Source organism: Seriola dumerili, unplaced genomic scaffold (genome assembly GCF_002260705.1).
Source record: "Seriola dumerili isolate Sdu_G_001 unplaced genomic scaffold, Sdu_1.0 BDQW01000088.1, whole genome shotgun sequence".
Classification (NCBI taxonomy): domain Eukaryota; kingdom Metazoa; phylum Chordata; class Actinopteri; order Carangiformes; family Carangidae; genus Seriola; species Seriola dumerili.
This window is the reverse complement of record NW_019174343.1, coordinates 12,285,531-12,308,438: the sequence shown is the minus strand read 5'-3', so window position 1 is coordinate 12,308,438 and position 22,908 is coordinate 12,285,531. Positions and strand designations below refer to the sequence as shown.

The 22,908-nt window shown below is 40.1% G+C and overlaps 1 protein-coding gene across 1 annotated transcript; it reads right to left on the bottom strand.

The window, feature by feature from the left end:
* Positions 1-1,877: 1,877 nt before the first annotated feature.
* Positions 1,878-22,771, bottom strand: LOC111221705 (SRSF protein kinase 1-like). Its single transcript, XM_022745216.1, has 16 exons — positions 22,724-22,771; positions 21,996-22,050; positions 10,365-10,492; positions 9,920-10,028; positions 9,510-9,597; positions 9,324-9,411; positions 8,051-8,157; positions 7,606-7,771; positions 6,949-6,974; positions 6,617-6,848; positions 6,034-6,465; positions 5,305-5,399; positions 5,018-5,125; positions 4,126-4,195; positions 3,774-3,866; positions 1,878-3,455 (listed from the first exon to the last, which is right to left on the bottom strand). The coding sequence occupies exons 1-16, from the start codon at positions 22,734-22,736 to the stop codon at positions 3,271-3,273; spliced, it is 1,995 nt and encodes a 664-aa protein (XP_022600937.1). The 5' UTR covers positions 22,737-22,771; the 3' UTR covers positions 1,878-3,270.
* Between the last annotated feature and the right edge of the window lie 137 nt (positions 22,772-22,908).

Sequence of the window (22,908 nt, the reverse complement as noted above, 5' to 3'; positions counted from 1 at the left end):
CAATCACAGTCCAGGCTGTTCTCATCTGTGGTTCCCTGATGGTGGAACAAGCTACCGAATGCTATCAGAGGAGGGGCATCCCTCTCTATCATCAAGAATCTCTTGAAGATTACAAGAGCGTCTCCTCTCCTAACACCCTATCTTGCCTAACTAGCACTTACTATGCACTTTCGGAGCACTTCTTTACCCGAGCACTTACACCAAGGTCTCCTACTGCACTGAGGCTTTAGTGATGTCCCTCAATTGTAAGTTGATTTGGATAAAAGCCTCTGCCAAATGAATAAATGGAAATGTAAAAGATTGGACTACAGGGAGTTATCAGGTGGGAAGATTAAGGTTTCAGAGAAGGTGGTGTAAGGGTCAATTGCTTTGTCTGGAGGGAAAACAGAAAGAGGTGAAGCAGAGGCTGAGAGTCCTTGAAACTTCAAGGACCTCTGTCTAAGTGTTGAATCACTGAGGTCTGAAAAAAATGAGAACAAAACTATCAAAAACCTCCCCCACATCTTTGCTTTTCTTTCAGTCATAGTTAAGGACTCAGTGGATAAATATTAAATCATACTCAAGGATTTCTCCATCACTCTGTTTTTTATTTGCCATTAGAAGAATCAGAAAAATATTTCAAAATTTGCTCATATTTATGCGCCCATGGTTTTTAGCTTGGTTGATATTTGTGATTTCAGGGTGAAATAGTTTGACAACTATTATATGGATTGGTATTTACTTTGCAACAGACGTTCAAGGTCCCTTAATTATAAATAAAAATGACTTTTCTGACTTTTCCTGCAACACAAAGTTATTCAGTGAAATATCTCACCATCTCTTTGATGGATTTGTACATTGCCCATGTTTTCCTAGTTGATGCATTCAAATGACTTATGATCCTTTTACTTACTTTTTAAAGTTAACATTTGTTTTTTATTTTTAATTATCTGACAACTATTGGACATCCATGGCCCCCAGAGGAAAACTGTAAAAATCCTGACCTTCTGTCTAGCACCATGGAAAAAAATGTATTTGTTCACTACAATACTAGATTACTAGTCTCACACTATATGTTCAAAACCTAGCTGAGCTACTGACACAATGTTATGTCATTGTCTGAACTGATGTTTTCACCTTATGTTTTCAGTAATTCTGCTTTTCTATTTTTCTAACTATAGATAATGCATAGCCCCCCTGAGGACAACAGGCACCAGAGATGGACAGGAACTGAAGAGGAGTACTGCTGACTTGGGGGACTCGTATATTCAAGGCTTCAGGACAGTTCATTAAAATAAAAAAATAACTAAGGAGGAGCACATCTTGTCCTAAAATGATAACAGCCTATGGACAGACATGTAAAAACATGGACAGTCACTGCCCACTTCTAGCTTCGAGCTTTAGATTGCCTATCGGCTGTTTTTGGGTAAAATCATTTAATATGTGGACTGTGCTTTCAGGCTTTTCAGTATAAATTACAGATAAATGTGAAGCTGCTCATAACTTTGGAGAATTAATTCTGAAGTGTTGGCTTTTCTGAGCTACAATATTAAGCCCTGAAATGTAAAAAAATGAAAATGTTTACTGTAATTTCTGATGTTTTAATGGCTGCAACTTCCTTCTAAAACATTCTCCAAATTACTGGTAAAATAAACATTTTACTTATTTTCCTCTCTCCTAAACAACAATTCTGTACAAACATTCTGATAGGACAGAAAAGAGTGTCTACAACAGTGCTAAATATATCTTGCTTGTAGTTATCTGTGTAATGCAGAGGTCATATTCATGGTCATGGCATCTTATGAGACATGTTTACACAAATCTCTGAGATAATATAAAATGATTAATGCTATACTCTTACACAACAGTGGTGATGCATGAGGCAAAAGCAATGCAGATAGATTTTGAAAAATGTTTATTCTTAATTACCTACAGAAAAAATGACAACCAAATGAAGAAGGGACACATGGACAGAAGAGGTTTTGTAGAAAAATAAGCAAAATGTTTTCAAGGGGATTCAAAGCATTATTACAGCATTTATATTTAGTACAATCTATTATTTTCAATCACACACCTCCATGTGCAGCGGAAATACTTGAAACTCAACTTTCATACAGCTGAAAAATCACCTGAACATTCAAGACATTTCTAAAAAGTGTAAAAAAAAAAAAACGCTCAAACCTTATAGCTTCTGCCTTCAGTGTTCACTGCTGACAGTCTCTTCCTGAAACGGTGGAAAGCTAATGCTGCAGAGAGGGAAGGATTAAAGGCCGACTCTTTGGTACCCTGTGCTGTACACACAGGGTGTGGATTCACATATAGTCTGACTGTTAATATGGACAATGGTATATGAAGCAGTTAGCAGGTAGAAAGTGAGCTAGGTACGAAACAGCATTTGGTAAGTTGTCGTTTGCCAACTTGTGCATGAAGTAAAAGAATCTAAAATTTTGTTCACATTATATTCTACCAGGTTTTTTTTTTCAAAACAATATGAAACAATGCTGAAACTCAAAAGTAATACCTATAACAAGACAAATCTGAGATTGATTTTGGATGAGTTTCCCCCAGACTTGATGCACAATGCTGAGATGTAATCCTGAAGTGCTGTCTGTATACAAATGTACAAAGTTTGTTTTACGGATAAAGCGAACTTAACAGTGCTAAGAAGTTTACTAGTCACTCTTCATGCCTGTTAGCATTATGCAGTTATTAATTCTGAGCACTTTGCACATAGTTGACAGCTAAAGGCATAAAAGTTGGCACGGCTAACATGATTACTGGCAAACAAATGGGTTTGGCTAATCAATGATCGAAATGTGGTTTAAATGGCAATCTTTGTTTCTGTTAACAACCTGCCTTCTGCTTTTGTAGACAAGTACAATTTCCTTTTAAATCCAACAGAGTCCTTTATCTATAGCTAAAAGTACAGAGAATAATGTGCTGCAGAGAAAGAGCAGGAGTCAGAAGAAAAGAGAAAGCAAAATCGGTAAGTCCTATGCAGCAAGTTAAAAGAGAGCCAGAAATTTAGGGAGAAGACCTTGAGTTCCTTCTATAACCAGTGTAATCCATAACAAAGACACAGCAGCAGTCTCTCTTTCCATTGTGTGGATGTTTGCGAGTGTGTGTAGGCAGCCTCAGAGAGCCAGGACAGGAGGATGCAGGCACGATGCAGTCACAGGCTCTTGCAGACATGAATGTGTTTGTTTATTGTACGTTTTCAATCCCAGGATCTTCAAACCTAATGCATCCCTTTCACAATATGAGGGGGGGGGGTGTGTGCATGAGTGGCCTCTAGGATGTGAGCCATGGATGGGAGAGGCACTGGGCAGCTGTGGCCCTCCTTTCAGGCACCAGGTCCAGCATTGGCAGGAGGAAGCTGCTGAAGCATTGGGCCTCCTCTTTGGACCACTCGTACTTTTCTACCAAGACGTCGAACAGACCCCACGGCTTCAGTTTGGTGATGTGACGCAGGTCACCTGGGAGAAAATATTACAGTTGAATCATTACAGTGCTAAATGCTATGGTTATAGGGATTATATAGGGCGTATAATTACGGTACGTATAAGAGTGTTTTTGGTTGGTGTAAATCCACTGCATCATTTCTATGATCTTGAAATAGCTGCATTGAATTTTATTTGCAAGTTCTGCCCTCAAACCGAGCAGATGGCCGCCCCCTTGAGCCATCTGCTGCTCTGTCTCAAATAGTAACTTTTGCACCAAATACCTGAGCATGTTTTAAGGATGTGCTGGATTTAGCTACAGCAGACAGCTGGTGGCAGGGTGAGTGTGTTTACCTTTCTTGGTGAAAAACTCCTTGGAGTATTTGCCTGCCAAGATCAGCTTTCGAGGAACTTTACCCAGCAGCTCGATGATCAGGGCTATGTGATCTACAGGGACGCAGAGAAACATACAAAAACAGATGATGAAACACCAAAGTAAACACAATTACTGGATTGGACTAGATATTAATGGGCTGAGAAATTGCAATCAGTCACCACTGACACAAATAATTGGTCTTTGTAGATTTTCCTTGAATGAATTTGGCATTCATACATACTTAACCCGTCTGGTGCACTGGAATTAACTTCTAATTGAACTCTGACATATGTTTTGGGGACAGACGTCTCTGGGGAAACTGATACTAACCTTCATCTCTGGAGTAGTCTTCTCCAGAGTGGGGTTCAAACAGATAATCTCCAGTAGCAAGTTCGAAGGCCTGAGGAAAAAAAGAACAAAAAGAAAATACGCACATGCGCGCACACACACAATAAGTCAATACAAGTAGATGGATGGGTTTAATCAAATACAAAGACCTGTGAGCCCTCCCTTGCTTATTTTGTTTTTATTTGTTTAAAGTGTGTCTTGTCTTTAGATTCATTCTGAGGGTCAGAAACTTCTGTTCTTTACTTACAAATTCTCTTTTGTGTAAGTGTATTTCTCTTCAACAATATTTGTGTGTGTTGTAGTTTTGTTTTAAATAAAGGTTTTCCACCTCCTGATCTACAGTTTGTTTCTAATGAATGGAAAGATTCCTGTCAAGGCAGCAAAGCCAAACATTACATGTTCTGTGAGAATTTAAAGGTGAGGAGTTTTTGATGACTAATGGCGCTGTACAACAATGTTTTGATGATCAGTTCCACAGATTGTTTGTAAGGGCGTGTGCAAAGGATGCACATGGATGCCACAAAATGGATTGACATAATACACATCTGCCAACTGCAGCACATAGCAATAGTGTTAGCAATAGGTATCAGTGAGCCAATAAAAGGAGAGTGGAAGCTAATGTGAACAACACAGTTTACACAGAAGCAAACAAACAAAATGAAAGTGTAGGACATGTCTGTAATGTATTTAGGATACACACATTGAGGTTTAATGACAAATGAACATAATGAAATTGCATTTGATTATGATAAAACTCAGGGTACCTTAAAGAGTTCAAATAACTTTTTTTTTGCTTTTCCAGTTAGTGTTTAAGGCAATGATTCTCCTACAGGTGTCTTGAGTGTGTGTGTGCGTGCGTGCGTGTCCGTTTTACCATGCAGGCTGTGCTCCAGATGTCTGCTGGGGTGCTGTAGCCAGATCCTATCAGCACCTCAAGAGAACGATACTGCCTTGTTTGAATGTCGTCTGTGAAATGTTTATGCTGTGAAAGGAAGACAGAAACCGTGAAAGTTGAAAATAAACATTAAACAAAATGCTGTAAACACCAGCTCAAAAAGTCAGACTTAAAGCACAGGGGACAGGAAGGTGACAAATCTATCAAGTTTCCAATAAGAGTCCCTCACTGAAAAATAAAAAGTGCTAATGTATATTTTCACTCACCACCCAGCAGGCGTTGCCGAGGTCTGCGATCTTAACCTGCAGCTTTTCAGCATTCAGAGGCTCCAGAGGGTTTACTAACATATTGCCTGATGCTCCTGTTAAAGAAAGGAGAGCAGAGGGAGTCCAGGACAGGGGAGGATGAGGAGGAAAACAAAGGGGAAGAATGATCAAAAAAAAAAAAAAAAAATTAGACACATGGAAGATGATCAAGAAAATCCAAGCTGGCTGACTACCTCCAACTCCACTGGGGCAGCCTAACGACTGGGGGAAAAAAAATCCCAGAATCCCATAAAGAACAGTAACCTTATACAACGCAACCTCTGGGTTTGTATTTTTTGGATGATAAAGCCGAACTCAAGAGAGAAGGCGGCTTTTTCAGTTAGTACAAGTTATTACTGATGTACCGGGATTAAAAGAAAATGCATCCATATGTATTAGACAACCTACCATAACCTTTTTTCTGGTACAGTGTGCTCAGCTCCAGCTCTCACTGAAAACTGCAGCCCACACTCACTGAGCCACTCCACCTTCAGCTACACTGATGTTTTTGTTTCCTCGCTGTAATGCACGTTGCATTGCGCCTATTAAAGCAAATTCTGATTGATGTGTTCTTAGATGCTCTTGATAATGTCATGCGGTTAAATGTGATATCAGATCCTTTCCTAAATTTGAAAATATATATGTTATGACAAATCAACTGGGACATTCAGGGTTTCTTTTTTAACTAACCATTCTGGCTGTCGTCATCTTCATCCCCTTTTTTGGTCTCCCCTTGAGTGTCCATCTCCTCCTCCTTTTTCTCCTCCCTATCACCCTCCTTTAGCTCTACAGTGACAGAGTCTGGGCTAAGGGAGGCAGGGAGCTGCTGCAGTTCGGTGTCCGGGTCCCCAGTCGAACCGTTACAGGTCTGATGCTCTTCTTTGTTACTTAATGTGTCGTGGGTCTCTGTGTGGTTTTCTGGTTGGTTTGCATTCTGTTGGTCCTCCTGCTCCTCTTTTGACGGCTTGGTCCCATGTACCTTGTTCTCCTTGCTGGCCTCGCTCTCTGGTGTGGAGGCGTGGCCGTTGTAATTCACTTCCATTCTGTTCTCCTCCTCGGTGACACCCTGTTTCCGTTCATTTCCTTCTGGCATCTGCTGAGGCTGCTCATCTGGAGTCGTGTCTGTGGCAAAAAGAAGTGTAAATTATTTGACTCAGTTTAATTCCTGCCACTGCAGATTCTTTAAAAACATAAATTCAACATTTTAACAAAAAAAAAAAAAAAGTTATCCATTGTCCTCTGTTTGAATGGGAAATAGGATGTGGTTGTTCACCTGTGATAGTGTGGATAGCAATGTCTTGCAGTGTGGCAGACATGGACAGGGTGGCTGAGGAAGTCGTGTCCTCAGTGGTTTCTGTCGTCGTCGTCTCTTCGTCATCTTCGTCTTCGCCTCCTTCAGGTGTTGCTCCTCCCTCCATCTCCTGGATCCTCTTCTCCAGCAGCTCTGCCTGCTTCTTTTGCTTCTTCTTCATCTTCTTCTTTTTGTTCTTTGACATTTTAGCCATCTGAAAAGAGAACAAGTGGAGAGTTTGCACTATGACATGACTCAAAATGTTTTTTCAACAAAGCCTCATATTACAAATCCAGTTTAAAAACATAACTTACTGGTTTGGGTGGTGGGGCTGTACTCACTGTAGGAAACAGGAAAGAAATCAGAGGATTACACTGGTGAACAACATGTGTGGCGTATCCTTCGCCTCTCTATAATTAGTATTTTGTTCAGGTGGCTGAGTTGATTCTCACCAAGCTGTACTAATAGAATGTCTCTGCAGAGGCACTCAGCTCAGCGGGAGTCACACACTCCTCTGAGCAAGCTGGTAATTTCCATAACCAATCCAGTGGTGACTCATGCACATGACACACAGCTAAGCGCTCCTCTTTTATTAGAAACTTCCACATGCTTTTAAGTCAAAACCCTGTAGTTTCTCAACGCTTGCATCACACACTGGTGAAAGATCATCTTACTCCCAATTTATAGCCAGTCTGTGCCTCCTGCAATACAGTCGTGAAATCAAGTCCAAATAAATTAGAACTTATTAATCATATCACTTGTTTATATAATGTCACATTTAATTAAATCAACACTTCTTATTAATGAACAATTTGCATTCCTACTGAACCACAAAATAAGCAACACATCAATCACAAAATGCACTGGGCCTGCCAGGAAATCTGAACAGCAAACCTCTTGGTCGTCAGCAACATGCCGATCAAACCACAAAAGTTGCTTAGTGGAGAGCTTAGGAAAAGAAAGGTTGTGACCTGCAGAACCCGAGGGAGGTGCAGCGCCGCTCTTCTGCCACTGCGTAGCTTCAGCAGCCATTTTCTTGACATAGGGCTCGTTGACAGTCAGCAGAATGTTCTCTGGTTTGATGTCAGTGTGGATGATCTTACACCTGGTGTGGAGGTAGTCTAAACCCTGAAGGACCTGCAGCACAGCACAGACACATCATCAGCTCACACTGAATAAGCCAAATACTTGATATGTCTTCTGCTTTGTTAAAAAAAACAAACAACAAAAAAAAAAACAGTTAACTTTGTCTCTGATAGACACACCAGTGTCATTTTCTGGTCAGTATCCTCAGTAGTGCTGTCTAGAATTTAACTGACAGTACATCCAAACCAAAATATGAAAATATGTTATTCCCAAAGCAGGAAAATTAATCAATATTTTAAAGACAACTTGTTTTGTGTTGCAGTGTTCTACCTGTCGTATGATGCTTTTAACACAGGGCAGGGGCAGGCCTTGATAGTTTGATTTGATGATCCACTTCAGCAGGTGATATCCCAACACCTCAAATACCATGCACACATCTGAAGAGATGCATGGTCAAGGATAAAATTCCCTTTCAATCCGAGTTCAATCAAGTCACAGTAGACACAATCCAGTAAAATTGATCACACACACAAAAACAAATTTTTCGGCAACCAAGCCTGACACTGACTTATACTGATATACTGATAACCTCACTGAGTCTTTGTAGACGCACATCATTGCCCATACCTTTTCCAGGCACATACTTTGACCTCCATGACCTGGTTTTTCTGTCAACATGCTTTAAACACACACCACAAGAGTTGACTTCAGTTTGCAGAGGATGTCTGGGCATGCTGCCTGAACACGCAGCTGTAGAGTGGATGGGGGGTGGGGGAGCGAGTGTCAGTGCATCAGAGACTGTGAAAGACGGGCCATACAGCTAGCCTAATGTCAGATGAACATCTGGGAGCCATGAATAGCAGCACAAAATGTGAATCTAGGTAAGAGTGCTGGAGAATTTAAACTGCCAGATGACAGTATAATCCTAACCCTGCCACTCAAACTGTATCCTGCCACTAATGTTGCCTTTAAACTAGAAACTGTTTGAGACATGTTCACCTTTTAAAATGATGCAGACAAACGTGGCCTTTCAAACACAATAACAAGGGTGACCTAAATTAATGTATAGCCCGAGGTGATGCAGTATTACCCTTGGACATTCAACACTAAAGTAGCTATTTGGCCTGGAATGAGTCCATGTCAAACTGAGACAGCAACAGTAGGGAAGAGAAAATGGAGGGACGCCAAGCAATTAAGTTGCGGCTGTTACAGTGTTCCCTTCCTTCACAGAATGACAGCTCTGGAAACAGCTGGCACAGTCAGAAAACTGGTCAGTATGCACCATTTTGTGTGTATGTATATATATATATATATATATATATATATATATATATATTTTTTTTTTTACACTAAAAAAAAAAATAAAACACACACTTTATTTGGTTTACAAACAACACATTGCTTTGTAAAACCTGCAACTTGACCATAAAGTGATCAAAAGTGGACGTTGTATGTATTACTCTATCCATAATTCAGTCTAAGTTCAGTCTGTTAAATGTAGGAAAAATGTAGTTTATATACAGGAAATTTAACAGTGGTTTTCTATTACTGTCTGTAAACTGCTATTTTCTTAACAAGAAGTTTCTTTCTCAACAGAGGATACGAGTTCCATTCATGCCAGAAATTTTGAAGTCGTCTAGAAGCTGAACCACTTTCTCTCTGCTGGGGTCACTGGGATCAGTGTTTCTCACCTGGAAAACACACACAGTATGAGGAGTTATGGGCTCTGAAATAGCCGATGTATGAGCCAGAGTGAAAATATTTATGTCCTGGTGACTGTGTGCCTTACAGATTTCAGCAGCTTGATCTCATCCAGCGCCGTCTCCGTGTAATGTTCAGCACTTTTTACAACCTTCATGGCTACAAAGCGCTTCTCCCTGAAGAACACACACACAATATCAGTAATTTTACTCGTCACAACACATGAACTTGCAGTAACATCAACCCTATCGGCACATATATCCACAAAACTTCTACTAATGTTCAAAGACATTATTTACTGGAAAAAAAAAAGCAATCATGCCTTTGCTAGAAACTAGTATACCTACTCATACATGACACTCAGTATGTGTCTTCTTGAATACTATTAGAGATGCAGACACTATTTTAGAGTATTACAGTGTTATGAAAGCACACTTCACTCATGACCTCTGCATGACTGTCTCAGTTTCACATAGTTGGGGTGAAGAGCCAACTTACTGGATGTCCCAGGCCAGCCAGACAGTGGAGAAGTGGCCCCAGCCCAGCTTACGGATCACATGGTATCTACCATTGAACAGATCTCCAATTTTCACATGGTGATATCCACCTGACCAAACAGACATATGTGTGCATGTAGATCATTTCAAACAATGTTGTTTTCATATTGTACATTTAGTGTTTGTGTGCATTAAGATGAAGCTGGACTACAGCAGGATTTGAAAAACCATTATCAGAATCATTAATAAACACAAGACGTTCTGCAAAACATGCAATGGTCTACTCAAACATTACGAATCAGGTTTCATCTGACGTCATCTGTGTATTATCACTAAAATAAATGCTAATACTGATGAAATTAAACAATATACCTATGCCTATATCTTATGAGATATATACACTTATCTAATATCTGAAGAGTGAACCAGTGTGAGAGAGATCCTACCCCTGCAGTAGTCATTGGGGTCCTCCTGCTCGTCGTCATCAGAGCCAAGGATCTCTTCGTCCTGCTCTGGGAGGGGAGAGTCTGCCTGACCCGGCTGAGAGCCGCCTCCACGACCATGAGGCTCTGGTCTGATGAGTGGGAAGAGAAAGAGAGACATGGACGGTAAGAGAGAGAGAAAATGGATAAAATGACAGACAGGAATGTAAAAGACAGGGAGGAAGGAAGAAATGTAGTGACACTGAGACGAAGGAGCTAACACTCGAAAATGTGTTTTCTATAATAACTTAACTCCACAGGCAAGACATTTTATGAAAGAGAGAGTAAGCTTTAATCCAGAGAAACTCATAAGTATAGAGAGTAGATAAGGATTCATTCTTAGTTTCACCAGAAGTACAATTAAGCAAAGCTCAAGAGTCGTTTAATATTTCTGTAATGGCAGTTGCGTAAGCGCTGAGGGACAGAGAAGAAAGCAGTGAAAAATAATAATACTTTCTTTTTAAAGACTACACAGTAAAAAGAGTGGGGTGATACAAAAAAAGACACTAAAGGCGTAACTATGCACTTATGTACAAATACTGACACTGATACTCGAGATCAGGGCAGTTACACCAGGACATTAATACTGAAGACCAATTAGTATCTGTCACTGATACAGGAGTATTTACCAGTAATCACAGCTACTATGTCTAGACAGAAAAAAAATAACCATTAAGTTAAAGTGACACTTTTTTTTCATTCCAGTATTCTGTTCTCATGTTAAGATATTTCAAGCAACTTTAAGGAGTATAACACATAAAACTTTTAATCAATTTAAAAAATTGTTTCACATTCTCAATAAAGGGGGAGTAAACACTGGGACAATACCAAAACCATTTGGTGATTGTATCAGCTGTAAGAAGCCTGACAGCAGCATTGCTATTACGCACCCACTCTAAAAAAAAGCAATCAGCATTTGTGCAAACCCATTACAACTACTTATTTGTTTAGATGTGTATTTTAAAAACATAATTAAAAGGAATCAAAATGTATGGTTAAGAAATATATTCAAGTAACAAGAGACATTTTCTCTTTGACTGTTTTTGTGGAACACACTGACATTATGCAATGCAGGTGTACAGGCTGATAAAGCCTTATACAGAGACATTGGTCGCCTGCGAAGGACACAGAAACACAGGAGTACAAAAATGGATCAGACCAGCCAAGTGGCCTGATTAGAGGAGCCGCCTCAGAACGGGACATTTTCAACTCATAAATCACTTCGCACCTCTTCTCCTCTCTAAACTTGAAATCCATATTTATGAAACTACATGTAAAAAAATACTACATCATCTCTTCCACATTTCTTCTTCTACATGTCTGTTTAAATGCGCTTCTACTACTTTTGCTTTGAGATATTATTATAGTTCTGATTTATTTGCTATCTTAGCACTTCTGAGACACACATCTCCATTACAGCACATTTCTAGAGTGGAATTTGAATTCATTTAAAACCGCACAACTGAGCAGGATTGTACCTATAACAGATATACATTTTGAAGCTTGTGAATCTGTGTTGTCAATTAGCTACACAATATGCACCAATTGCTGGGAAGGAAGGGAAGAGAGTTACTCATTTTTCTGGCTGGTGCATCGCCACAAAACCAAACAGTTTTAAAACAGTAAGACTCCTTCAACCAAGACCTTATATCATTAAACATTAACTGTATTGTTGAATAACTGATGTTGATTTCACAGTGCTTAAATGAGCAGGTTGTGTTGTGTGAATCTGAACATGGTGAATTAAATTATTAAAACCAATCCTCCAGTTGCTCATAGAGGACAGCATGTTGGAGAGTAACAAGAGACGAGGTTTGTTTCCATGAAAAGACCACAAACAGGATTTAAACTGGAACTCAAACAAGAAAAACAAGTGGCCCCTGCAGCCGGCAAAGGTGCAGAATGCAACTACAACCAGTACCTCCAGAGGAGAGAAAATCGCTTGGTGCTGTCCATGGTGCTGAAAGAAGAGACAGCACCGTCACTGTCTCTCACCTTATCCACACTACCCAGTCACAAACACACATTGCCAATTAACAACATCAACACCCTTCAACCTATCAGTCACAGCTAAAGATACTCGCAAGCGTCGCCTGTTGGCCAATCAGTCTATTATAAAGTCATATAGGCGCCGCACACACCGTACACAATTTTAGAATGGACTATTCTAGCCAGCATTCCTGTACAAACAGGGAGCATTATGATCCAATTAAGTAAGTAAGGTAACAGCTTCCAGCAAGAAATCCTGTCCTCTACATGCAGTGCAGGCAGATGTTTTCCTCATCAGCAACATTGTTTTTCCTTAGACCACTTCATACCTCAAATAAACACACAGTGTCTTCTTGCATACAAATCCATTTACAAAGCACAGCAGTCCTATGTGCTGCATATTTGGACTTGGTTTCTAAGCCTAAGCTATTGAGTCAAACAGAAAACACTGGTGATGGTGTTGAGAAGGATTTGGAGCTAATTAAAGCAAGTCAGTACACTATCTCCTATGCTATGTGACCGTCTAAGCAGCTGACTTTCCAACATACCCTCTAAGAAAACTGTATACTAGGAACTATCATGGCTTCTATAATTACATCGTGATGGTGGAGGCAAAGAAATAATGTTGATTGCTCTGGTTGATGGTACTTTGTTTTGATCTGCTTGCAAACAGTGTTAAAGTCATTAGGATTAGCATGCCTAGTTAATCGGGTCATTGGCTTAAGTCTGAGCAGAAGGACCACTTTGGCTGCATCTTAGCAAAACCATGCCAAAGCTGTGTCATATTTAGCCGCCTGATGAACTCAGCTGTTTGTTACTGTTCCTGGGGGGGGGGGGGGGGGGCACTACAATGTTGAGCTGAAGTGAGAGGTCCTTTGCTTCTGTGACAACAGGCTAGGGTTTTTCAAATTATCATCAAATTCAAGGATTTCTTTAGATTAGAGTCTGACTGATACAGGACTTTTGCTGCAGAAACCAATATACATTAAAAAAAAATGCAGGAAATTCTGCAAAATATAAAAAAGACAATATCCATAGATCTGTGATAATCCAAATATCATCCTATAATATTGGTCTGCTGATATATCTGTCTGGCTAATTTGAGTAGGAGGCATCGTCCTAGGAGAAACAGCTGAGACAAAAATATTTTGATTATTATTCATTCTGTTATAATGCTTTTACATTTTCAACTATCGGCTGTGAACATTTTTCTTAAAAAAAAAAGAAAAAAAAAAAAAAAAGGGGTCACTGAAGGGGGCATACCTCTCTCATCTCTGCTGTTATGTGCTCCGGACTGTTTTCAACCAAAAAAATGTTAGATCCTCTTTATGTTTGGCAGCAGTATTTACATGAGTAGACATCAAAACTGCTTTTTATGTTTGAAAACCATATTCCATGTTGTCATCAACGGTAGTTAAAGATGAATGTGATGCCTCCACGTCTTTCTCTCGGCCTGTCAGTGATTGTAGCACAAGCAACTGCAGCACTTACATGCAACAACTTTGTCAGCCAACACAGTGTGGAAAAGGCGAAACAACACTACACTTGTTCATTTACTCGCAAGCACACATAGTGTACAAATTCATCAGAACACTTCCTGGGTTAATCTCCTCTAAAGCCTCATCCCCAGTGCTTCAAACGACAACTCTCCAGTCCCCTTCCAAGCTTTAGAGCAATAATAACCACAATGAACAGAGAGAAAAAGTGGACTTCAGTATAGCTGTAATTTTGTCTTTCCACTGGGGATCAAATGATGACAAAATGAAATTTATGTTAGCGTATGAAGACTGACTGAAATGCTTCATGTTATTGCTAATGACAAGTGACAATAGTATTAGAAAACTGAACATAGGGACTGACAAAATGTCTTTACATTACTGAAGAATAAGATGAGACCATTGACACGTATCATCTATGCATTCTTGTTATTGAATGTATGATTGTTATTCTGCACTCCACTTTGTGTCTGAGCTTCTGTAGAACCTGCATTAGTTACAGTGCATGGCTTTCATGGTGTATCTAGTGAGAGGGTGGTGAATAGAATAAATCTAAACTAAAATGTTCACAAGTTTTTATTGAAAAAATATACTGATAACCAAAACAAAATTAAAACTACTTCACTGACTGAAAACTGACTAAATTTCCACAGTTCTTCATGACTAAGAATAAAAAGCCCAGTTTCTGTCTGCTAACACATAACATATAACAGACCTTCGATCGCAGGACAAGGACTAGATCTAAATATAGTTGCCAAAATGAACACTACGTTGAGTAAGTCAAGAGCAGGAAATGAGATGAAGAGACGGTGGAGGTTAGAGGGACAAAGTTCTGCATGAAAGAGAAAATCAGACATATGGAAATATTTAGCAAATATGCATTATATAAAAATTATCTAACCCAACAGGACTTGCATTTCTACATTTACTTCCTAGAGACAGCAGATGACCGTGCCTTTCAAGATCGTGCTTGCAAGTTTTTTTTTCCTCGCTGCAGACAGTTCAATGCCCTCAGATCGCCACACAACACCATAGACAACAATCTGGATACTTCATGGACTTCTGCAACACTTATAACATCTGAACCTGTTTCAAGATAACCTCCAACCATCTATGGCTGTCACTCCTGCCCACACACACATCCTGCTCTTACCTGCAAGATGCACGGATGCCCATGGGACGTGATGCAGGGAGGAGGACAGGAGAGGAGAGGAGAGCATGTAGGTGTTAAAAAACCTTCTCACTCCATCCGCCAGGAGAAAAAAAAAAAAGAGGACAACAAGAGGGAAAAGAAGAGGGATGTAGAGTGAAAAGTAGAGTGTAGGAGGAGAGAGCGATCAGTGTTGATAACTGAAAAGCAGAGATTACAGAGGAAGGGGGTGGCAAACAGAATGAGAGGCGGGAGAGAAGAGGAAGAGGATGGAGAGGAGCAGAGTGGGGGAAGATGAGCACAGAGAGGAGAAGAAGAAGAGGAGAAATGTAGAGTCCCTGCTGCAGGTTGAGTGCTGAGGCTGAGTCCTGGAGCACAGGGCACCACTGCACACTCCCTGACTCTCGCTCACTTTTTCCTCTCACAAAATCCCTCCCTCTCTCTCTCTCTCTCTTTCTCCGTCTCTCTCACTGACCGAGAACTCTCCTTGGCTGTCGTCAGCCTCTGGCCCAGCCCCCTTCACTGACAGCTGGGACATGATTGGGTGAGGCAGCCCAGCACTGCATTGCAGGTGAGAAACGACATCAGCCCCCCTCTCCCTCCTCCTTCTCAGACCAAAACAATACCATTCCTCTTTCCCCTCTTCATCTGTCCATCATCATCATCATCATCGTCATGATCCCCATCTTGTATGCCTGCCATTCCAACAATATTTCACTCATTATTTTTTGCACTGAAACAGCAGTGCTACTGAAACGTTTGATGAGATTCCCCATGTTATAAACCCTTGAATGTAGGTGAGAAATCAGCAGGACACTCGCAACTTACTAGAAATATTTCCTTGATGCTGCTGTATTTAACAATCTCTCTCCCTGCTTAAAACTATCAAAATTAATAACTAATAAGGTCAAACAAGAATCAAAAACTACTTCAACTCTGATAAACAAGGTTCCAGTTATAATTTAACAAGCGTCTGCCAGATGTGTTTTGTTTCTCAATCTGTATGCAATCCCTGACCAATTAAGCTGCACATTCGAGAAGCTTCAGGGGCCAACCCCCCCCCCGCCCCCCCACCACCACCACCACCACCAGAGGCCTGTACCCAAATGTTCAGAATCTCTCTGCTGTCACTCATGGCTTCATTTAGTTAAAAAAAAAAGAAAAAAAAAAGATTCATTTTCACTCTGAAACGTATCATTTGGCCTTTAAACACATTTTAAGAGTTTCTGATGTGACTGCATGTGGCTTTCATCTCTGGCAGTGACCTGGACTTACCCTTATTTTATTTTCCCCATCAGTGATTTAGTAATCTAATCCTTTTCACTGTTCATATTCCTTCTACTCTGATGATTACACAGAGCTTAATTTTTCAATGACAAATGACACTCTGTTTTTGGGTCTGAATTGAGAAAGAATTATGTCCAATCTGAGTACTTGTTAGTCATCCATGCCTTTTGGGCTGAACGATATGTAAAAGAAATCATATTGCATATGAGTCACAATTTCAGTGGGAATGGTAATTTTTGCATTTAATTCGCACTGAAAAAAAAATCTTAAAATGATGATGTGATTTTTGCTGGGATTTTTACCAAACAAGTATGTTCCTTTATGTCTGGAGAATATGAGGCAAGCCATCTCTGTAACACCACAACGCCTCATTTATGTTATGTTGTGAACCACTTTTACCTTTATCAAAAAATTGCAGCTCCTGTGATATGAATATTGCACTTGGCCATATTGTGATTTCCAATATAATTCGATTAATTGTGCAGCCCTACATGCCTTTGTCATTATAATGTAGTTAAATGAATATTATTTGTATGTCTGTGTGGTTTTTGTGATGCTAGAAGTGGAGCCTGATGGTCATGTTGTCCACAGCGAGGTATCTAATTAAGTTTGGTGTTATCAAAGATATCGAAGACTGCAAATTAGATATACCTATGACATAATCATTCAATGCAATCATTTCTATGGTGAAAAAACACATCCTTAGTGTCCTCAGCTCTGTAGATAAGCAACATCTGTACACTAAAAATGACTGGGGCGCAGGTGCAAACATGATGTGGCACACTGAGAACTGCAGAACTTGGTTAATCCGGACTATATACCCCAAATACATTTGATTTAGTGACTAACAACTCCACAGCTGTCTTATGTACACGTTGTGTGTCTATTTAACACAAGATATTTACTAAGCAACTTGCTGGGCTCGAAGACACAGCATCTCAGAAGCTCGGTCCACCTCACAGCATAGTTTGGAACTTGCCAGTTTTGTGACTCTGAACAAATTCAGGTGATTCTTGAACATAATGACGGCTTGTTTGCTGGCTAACAAGATCCAACACATTAGATATGCTAACATTAATAACTGCATTCAATTTAAGTGGACCAGTTTTAAGTCTCCTGCTGGGACTGGGATACTTAACAGAACTGAGCCATAATTAAGGTGATTAGTTACACCTGTGCTTTTCCTGCTTTGACAAATCAAAATGTCTGCAGTGAGAAAAAGCTGTTTAGTAGCAGATGGAAGGTATTTTTCCCTCAGTGAACGGTAGCTGTTTCCATTTTCAAAAACACTATTCAGATAGTAAAGTTAAAAACTGAAATTAAATACCTGCCTTTTTCACAGGATCACAAGCTAATTGCTGATCAAGTCGTAAGTATAGAAGAGAGTCAGAATTTTTGTATCTTCACGATGACGATGATTTTCAAAATGACTCCACTGCCAAATCTAACAGTCCCTGCTTTAACAAAACTGGTCAAGCATTTACACCTCGTTAAACCTTTTTCATTAGCTGATGCTTAAAGTGTCTTGCACACAAATAGCCTAATAACTGGTCAGGTATAAGTGAAGTCTGGGCCACATTTCCCTAAAGGCCAGCGTGATTGTGCCAATGAGGGCTGAAATGTAATACACAACCACCATCACTTGACATCTCGATCGCCCCTGCGCACACATCTGACATGACAGAGTGTGTCAGTGTCTCCCGCTGTCTCTTGACTGTGTTGTTTCCACCCATCCAGCCCTATCAGATCTCAAGAGCAAAATAAACAGAGCACAGAGGAAGAAAGAGCTCTTGAGGATGGAGTGAGGCCAAAAAGTTTACATCCTCCCCTCCCTCCAGATAAAAATCGATGCAAAGTGCCTGGGCAGCAGAATGAAACAGCAGCACTAGGTAACCATACTGAGGGTGCAATGCACACAATGTGTAAATGAGTGTGCTGCAGCATGTTCTCTTCACTCCACTCCAACACCTGCTGAAAGCATGAGTCTCACATACAGTCTCATTTATAGACTAAATAGGAAGAGTTCCATGTTCCCTGTCAGGACCACAGTTTAATATATAAAGTAGGCCTCCGAGCAAAGAAGGTATGACTTATGACACTGAGAGAAAGACACTCAGACAGAGGACACTACAGCTTTCTATACTATGGCACCAGTTAAGCCACTGCAGGTTTTCTCTATCAACACTGACAACATCAAATATGTCTGCACAAAAAGCTGAAAACCCAACATTCTTATGGCCTGAGGCAACCCGCCTCCCCTTCACAATCAACACACACATATTTTTATATAATTCCGCCGCTGATGGGATGGGAAAAAAGCGTAGTGGTTAACCTGCAGGGTAAGGACAAAGAGCAAGAGAGAGAAATAAAGGCACACAGAGCTGTAGTGTGCTGCAGATGATAAAAGATTTGATGGGTTATGTAATGAACTGCAGCTATGGCTGTGAGAGAAGAGGGAGAGATGAAAGCTAAATACAAAACACAATATAGAGCAGTAGTGCTGGTAAATACTGGCTGATCCTGTTCAGTCTCCTGAGCGCACGTGTAGTCCTAAAACTATATCTGAGGCACAGAAAGTTAAAGAAATAAGTGTGGTCTCATGTCAGAAGTGATGCAAAAACAATGTGAAAAACTAAAAAAAAAAAAATGGGAGTGGGCGATGAGCTCTTTCAGAAGCTGGCAGCAAAAACCCACCAGGGATATTATCAGTCCTGTTCTTGCTCGCTTGCACACAGGCAAAGCAAAGCACATAAGCAGGTAGTCAGGTAGTCAGGTACCCAGTAGTCAGCATTTGCTTCTTTATGAAAAATGGATCAGCCCATCAATAAGTCAGCCAAGCTCTGCGTAAACTGTCATCTGACACACAAACACACACACACCAAAATACTACTAGCCTGACTCCCATCACACGTTCAACAAGCAGTACAGACGTGAACATGTGACTTTTACATCTCTTTCCCTTCATCTTGCTGTCTCTCTCAAACACACACAGAAGAATAGCTGCACTACTCACTTGCATGTGAGACCGCTGGCTAGCTTCACCACAGCTGTATTGATGGAGAAGATCCAGTCCAGGAGCCACATGACCCAAAGGACACAAGGCTGAAGCTATGTAACACCAGTCTGTACCAAGGTTAACTTAGCAAAAGGCGAGTGGCACTTTAAAGCTTGCCTAAGACTGCTGTGACCTGGAACCAGGTCTGTTCTACTCTCCGTGGCTCTTTAACTGAACAGTGGCTGCTGCGTCCTCTCGGCACATCAGCCACAACAGAGCGACTGACACATTAGAGTGGGAGGGAAGGAGCGTGATGGGTGCAAGGGCAAGAGAGGGAGAGAGAGAGAGAGAGAGAGTTGAGGAGTAGAGTAAAGCTTGGATGCTCACCAATTGCTTGATGGTTACCGACAAAAGTGATGCATTTTCAACTGAAAGCTGTTGCACTGCATCACTGTCACTGTTGTTAAATGTGTAAAATTTTGCAGTGTTGTGGAAAATGGCTGTGTTTGTTGAGTAGGAGGATAATTCAAAAGGGGCTATACTGTTATAGAAAATTTATATTTCGGGTTCATATGTCAAAGTCAGAGGCTTTCAAATTGTGAAGTGGGAGAGTTGCAAAAGCCCATGTCGGGAAACATTTTTTTAAAAACAAGTTCCAAGTTACAGTCAACACTACAACTCACTGAATCCATGGCAACATCCCCCGAAGAATTATGTGAACTGTAGATGTTACATATGTATATATTTGCATCAGCTCTAAGTTAATCCTTGAATAAACATTAAATTACTTTACCACAACAAGCGGAGAAAATGTAGCCTTGTAACAGCCAACCCAGCTATTCTCTGGCATTATTGTATTACCTGATAATAGTCATTACTTGCATAAAAAAACTGACTAAGGAAATGAGAAAATATCACTTACATGACTCATCAACGTTGACATAACATTTTTACATCTTATTAATATTTTCTGCTTGCTCTTTCATCATGAATGACTGACAAAGTAGAAGACAAGGTGGCAAAATTGATTATGTGATCACTTCATTTGCTAAGAGACAACTGTAAAGATTGTCGAGTGACTAAGCAAAAGTAAAGCTGTTAATAGGTGAGAGGGAAACTTGCAAGACTGATGGTAGCGGTATGTGGTTGTTGACTGTGGTAAGCAAAGAAGGAGACAAAGGAAATTAAAGGAGACAGATGGGTGAAATAAGGTAACAGGACTAATGAAATGGAAGAGAAAAAATCTCACTAAACAAAAATGACATCATAATCTGCAGGTCGTTCAATATCTGCAGGTAGAACATGAAGGTGACTTCAGGACACACGTCACAGTGGTTTTATGTGGTAAATATCGTTTATCTGGGACTTGTGTATTTCTGTTATTTCTTGTGTAACGTTTCCACGTAAATAGTGAGTAACAAATACAACAGATTGTCAAAAGATAAATACAAAGACCCTCTCATCAATGAGTCGAGACAACGCAGACCTAAACAAACTTGTTCTTTGGCTGGATTCACATTTAACCACAAAAATTCCAAGCAACTATAGTGAGGAAGAAAAAGGACATTTTGACATGTGTTCTTCAGTTCTTGAACACAGCCCTGGGTGTTTCGTATAAGTGACATTTCAGGCAGGTGTACAAAAAACACCCTGGCCTGGTAAATAACACTTAGCACATGATGCAGCACGTCCATTGTTGTCATTTTGTAGGACTCCACAACAGGTGATAACTTCCAAATTAGTTCTGAATTGGTAGTGCTACCACATTTGTTACATACACATACATTTCTGTTAGCACTGGAGCTTTTTGGCAGATGTATAACATTTAACAGCTTGCATACATCACTAAATTACCTCTGCCTCAATTAAATATACAAAGGGAAATATAGAGCTTTTGTGCCTGTTTGTTGTAGCGTAGAATTGACTTGGTTCATAGTGATATTGCCATAACAAATTTAGTCACATGGATCTGCTGTTGTGGTGAAGCATGTTGAGCAATTTGCATTAATTACATCAGCTTTTTCATTTAATTTACATGTAAAAGAAAGGGTCCTAAAATCATGGTGCCTGAACTTAAAAGTTAGAATTAAATATTATTTTTGTTTGATGGGTTATGGAATGATTTTCACTGTACTTCATGTGTACCTATATATAGATTTTAAAAAAATAAATACAACGCATTTCCCTTTATCTTTCACGTAATAAATGTCAACTCAAGGCCACCTTAGAGGCCCATTGTAAACAATTGGAAAAATGGCTCTTAATATGGCAAAATCAAGCACTCAAACTACTTCACAGCATCATAGTGCTTTCAAATAGGATTGAATGACTCCCTTACTGCTGATATTACATTGCCCAAGTTATCAAATGTCAAAGTTTCTATAAATTCATGTCGTTATTTTCATCATCACTTGAATTATAATGTCACAGTACACTGTGATGCCACATCCACAAAAACCTACATCTTAACATAACACTGACAGTTACATGCTGTGAAGTGGGACAATCCCATACCACATGATTTCATTTGGGCCTGTGATTAATAATAATAATGATAGCAACGTTTTACATCCAAGTGAGAAAAGCAGCTTAACAGATCTCACAAGTGATACTTCTTGCTTTGTGTGTCCAGATCATATTGTGAGAGATAGTAAAGTGCGGGATGCTTATCAACTCACTTTTTGCCGGGTTTCCTGGGCTTTGTCCTCTTCTTCCTTGCTTGCATAGCGAGAACTAAAACGCAGAGAGAAAACAGTTAACACAAGAACTCAACTCCAAACCTCGCAGCTGCGTTATTAACACGGCGCTGTGTCGTTGTTCAAATGCGTTATGGCCATTTCATGATATTAGAGAAAGAGTACCTGATGTGCCTGGGCTGCAGGTGTAAAATACACAGTTAAAGATTACATTCGCAGCTCCAAGGGGCTAACGTTAGCAGGTAATTTAGCTGAAGTAAATAGTTAAGTAAACTGGCCTGGGCGGTGTGTTGCCCCATGTATAAGAAGAGGCATTTTAAGTTAGCTGCTAACAGTAACTTGGCGCTTTTCACTACGAATAACACACATTTTGTGCGTGTATCATGCGGAGCCCTGGTAAATCTGTTTGTACTTTTGGGGACTCTGTGCTTTACTTTTTACTATAACCTGAATCAAAATTTTGGCGCATATTTTTCCACGACCAGATGCTAGTCTAACGGCTAGAGCTAGCATACTGTTAACACCCGCATTCACTCACAGCAGAGCGCATGGTCCACTTTTACTTTTCATCAACTGTTACGTGACTTGTTATAAGATTATTTGTTACACTCCTTATGGCAATTAACTGGTCAGATAAATGGCCGGAAGAAAAGCGTGTGTAATACAAGTGCTAAGTGTTAAAAGCGTTTTGGTTTAGTTAGCAACGGTACCTTTTCTTTCCATGCTGGTTACCAGTCAAGGGATGAGCTGCGTTCACGGACTCTTGGAAATTGTGCAACTCTAAAATGCGCGAAATTGAACAAACCAACAGAGTGGTATACAGTATAGGGGGCGGAGTGTATGGAAAAGGTCAACAGCTGGCGGCATTGTGAAATGTACGGTATCTTTGTGGGAA

What these genes read in the sequence shown, in the direction of transcription:
- LOC111221705 (XM_022745216.1), bottom strand. An exon ending in CCCCAATGACTACTGCAGGG is followed by an intron (nt 10,029 to 10,364) that starts GTAGGATCTCTC and finishes CTGTTTGGTCAG; the next exon opens with GTGGATATCACCATGTGAAA. An exon ending in TCGGCAACGCCTGCTGGGTG is followed by an intron (nt 5,126 to 5,304) that starts GTGAGTGAAAAT and finishes TTCCTTTCACAG; the next exon opens with CATAAACATTTCACAGACGA.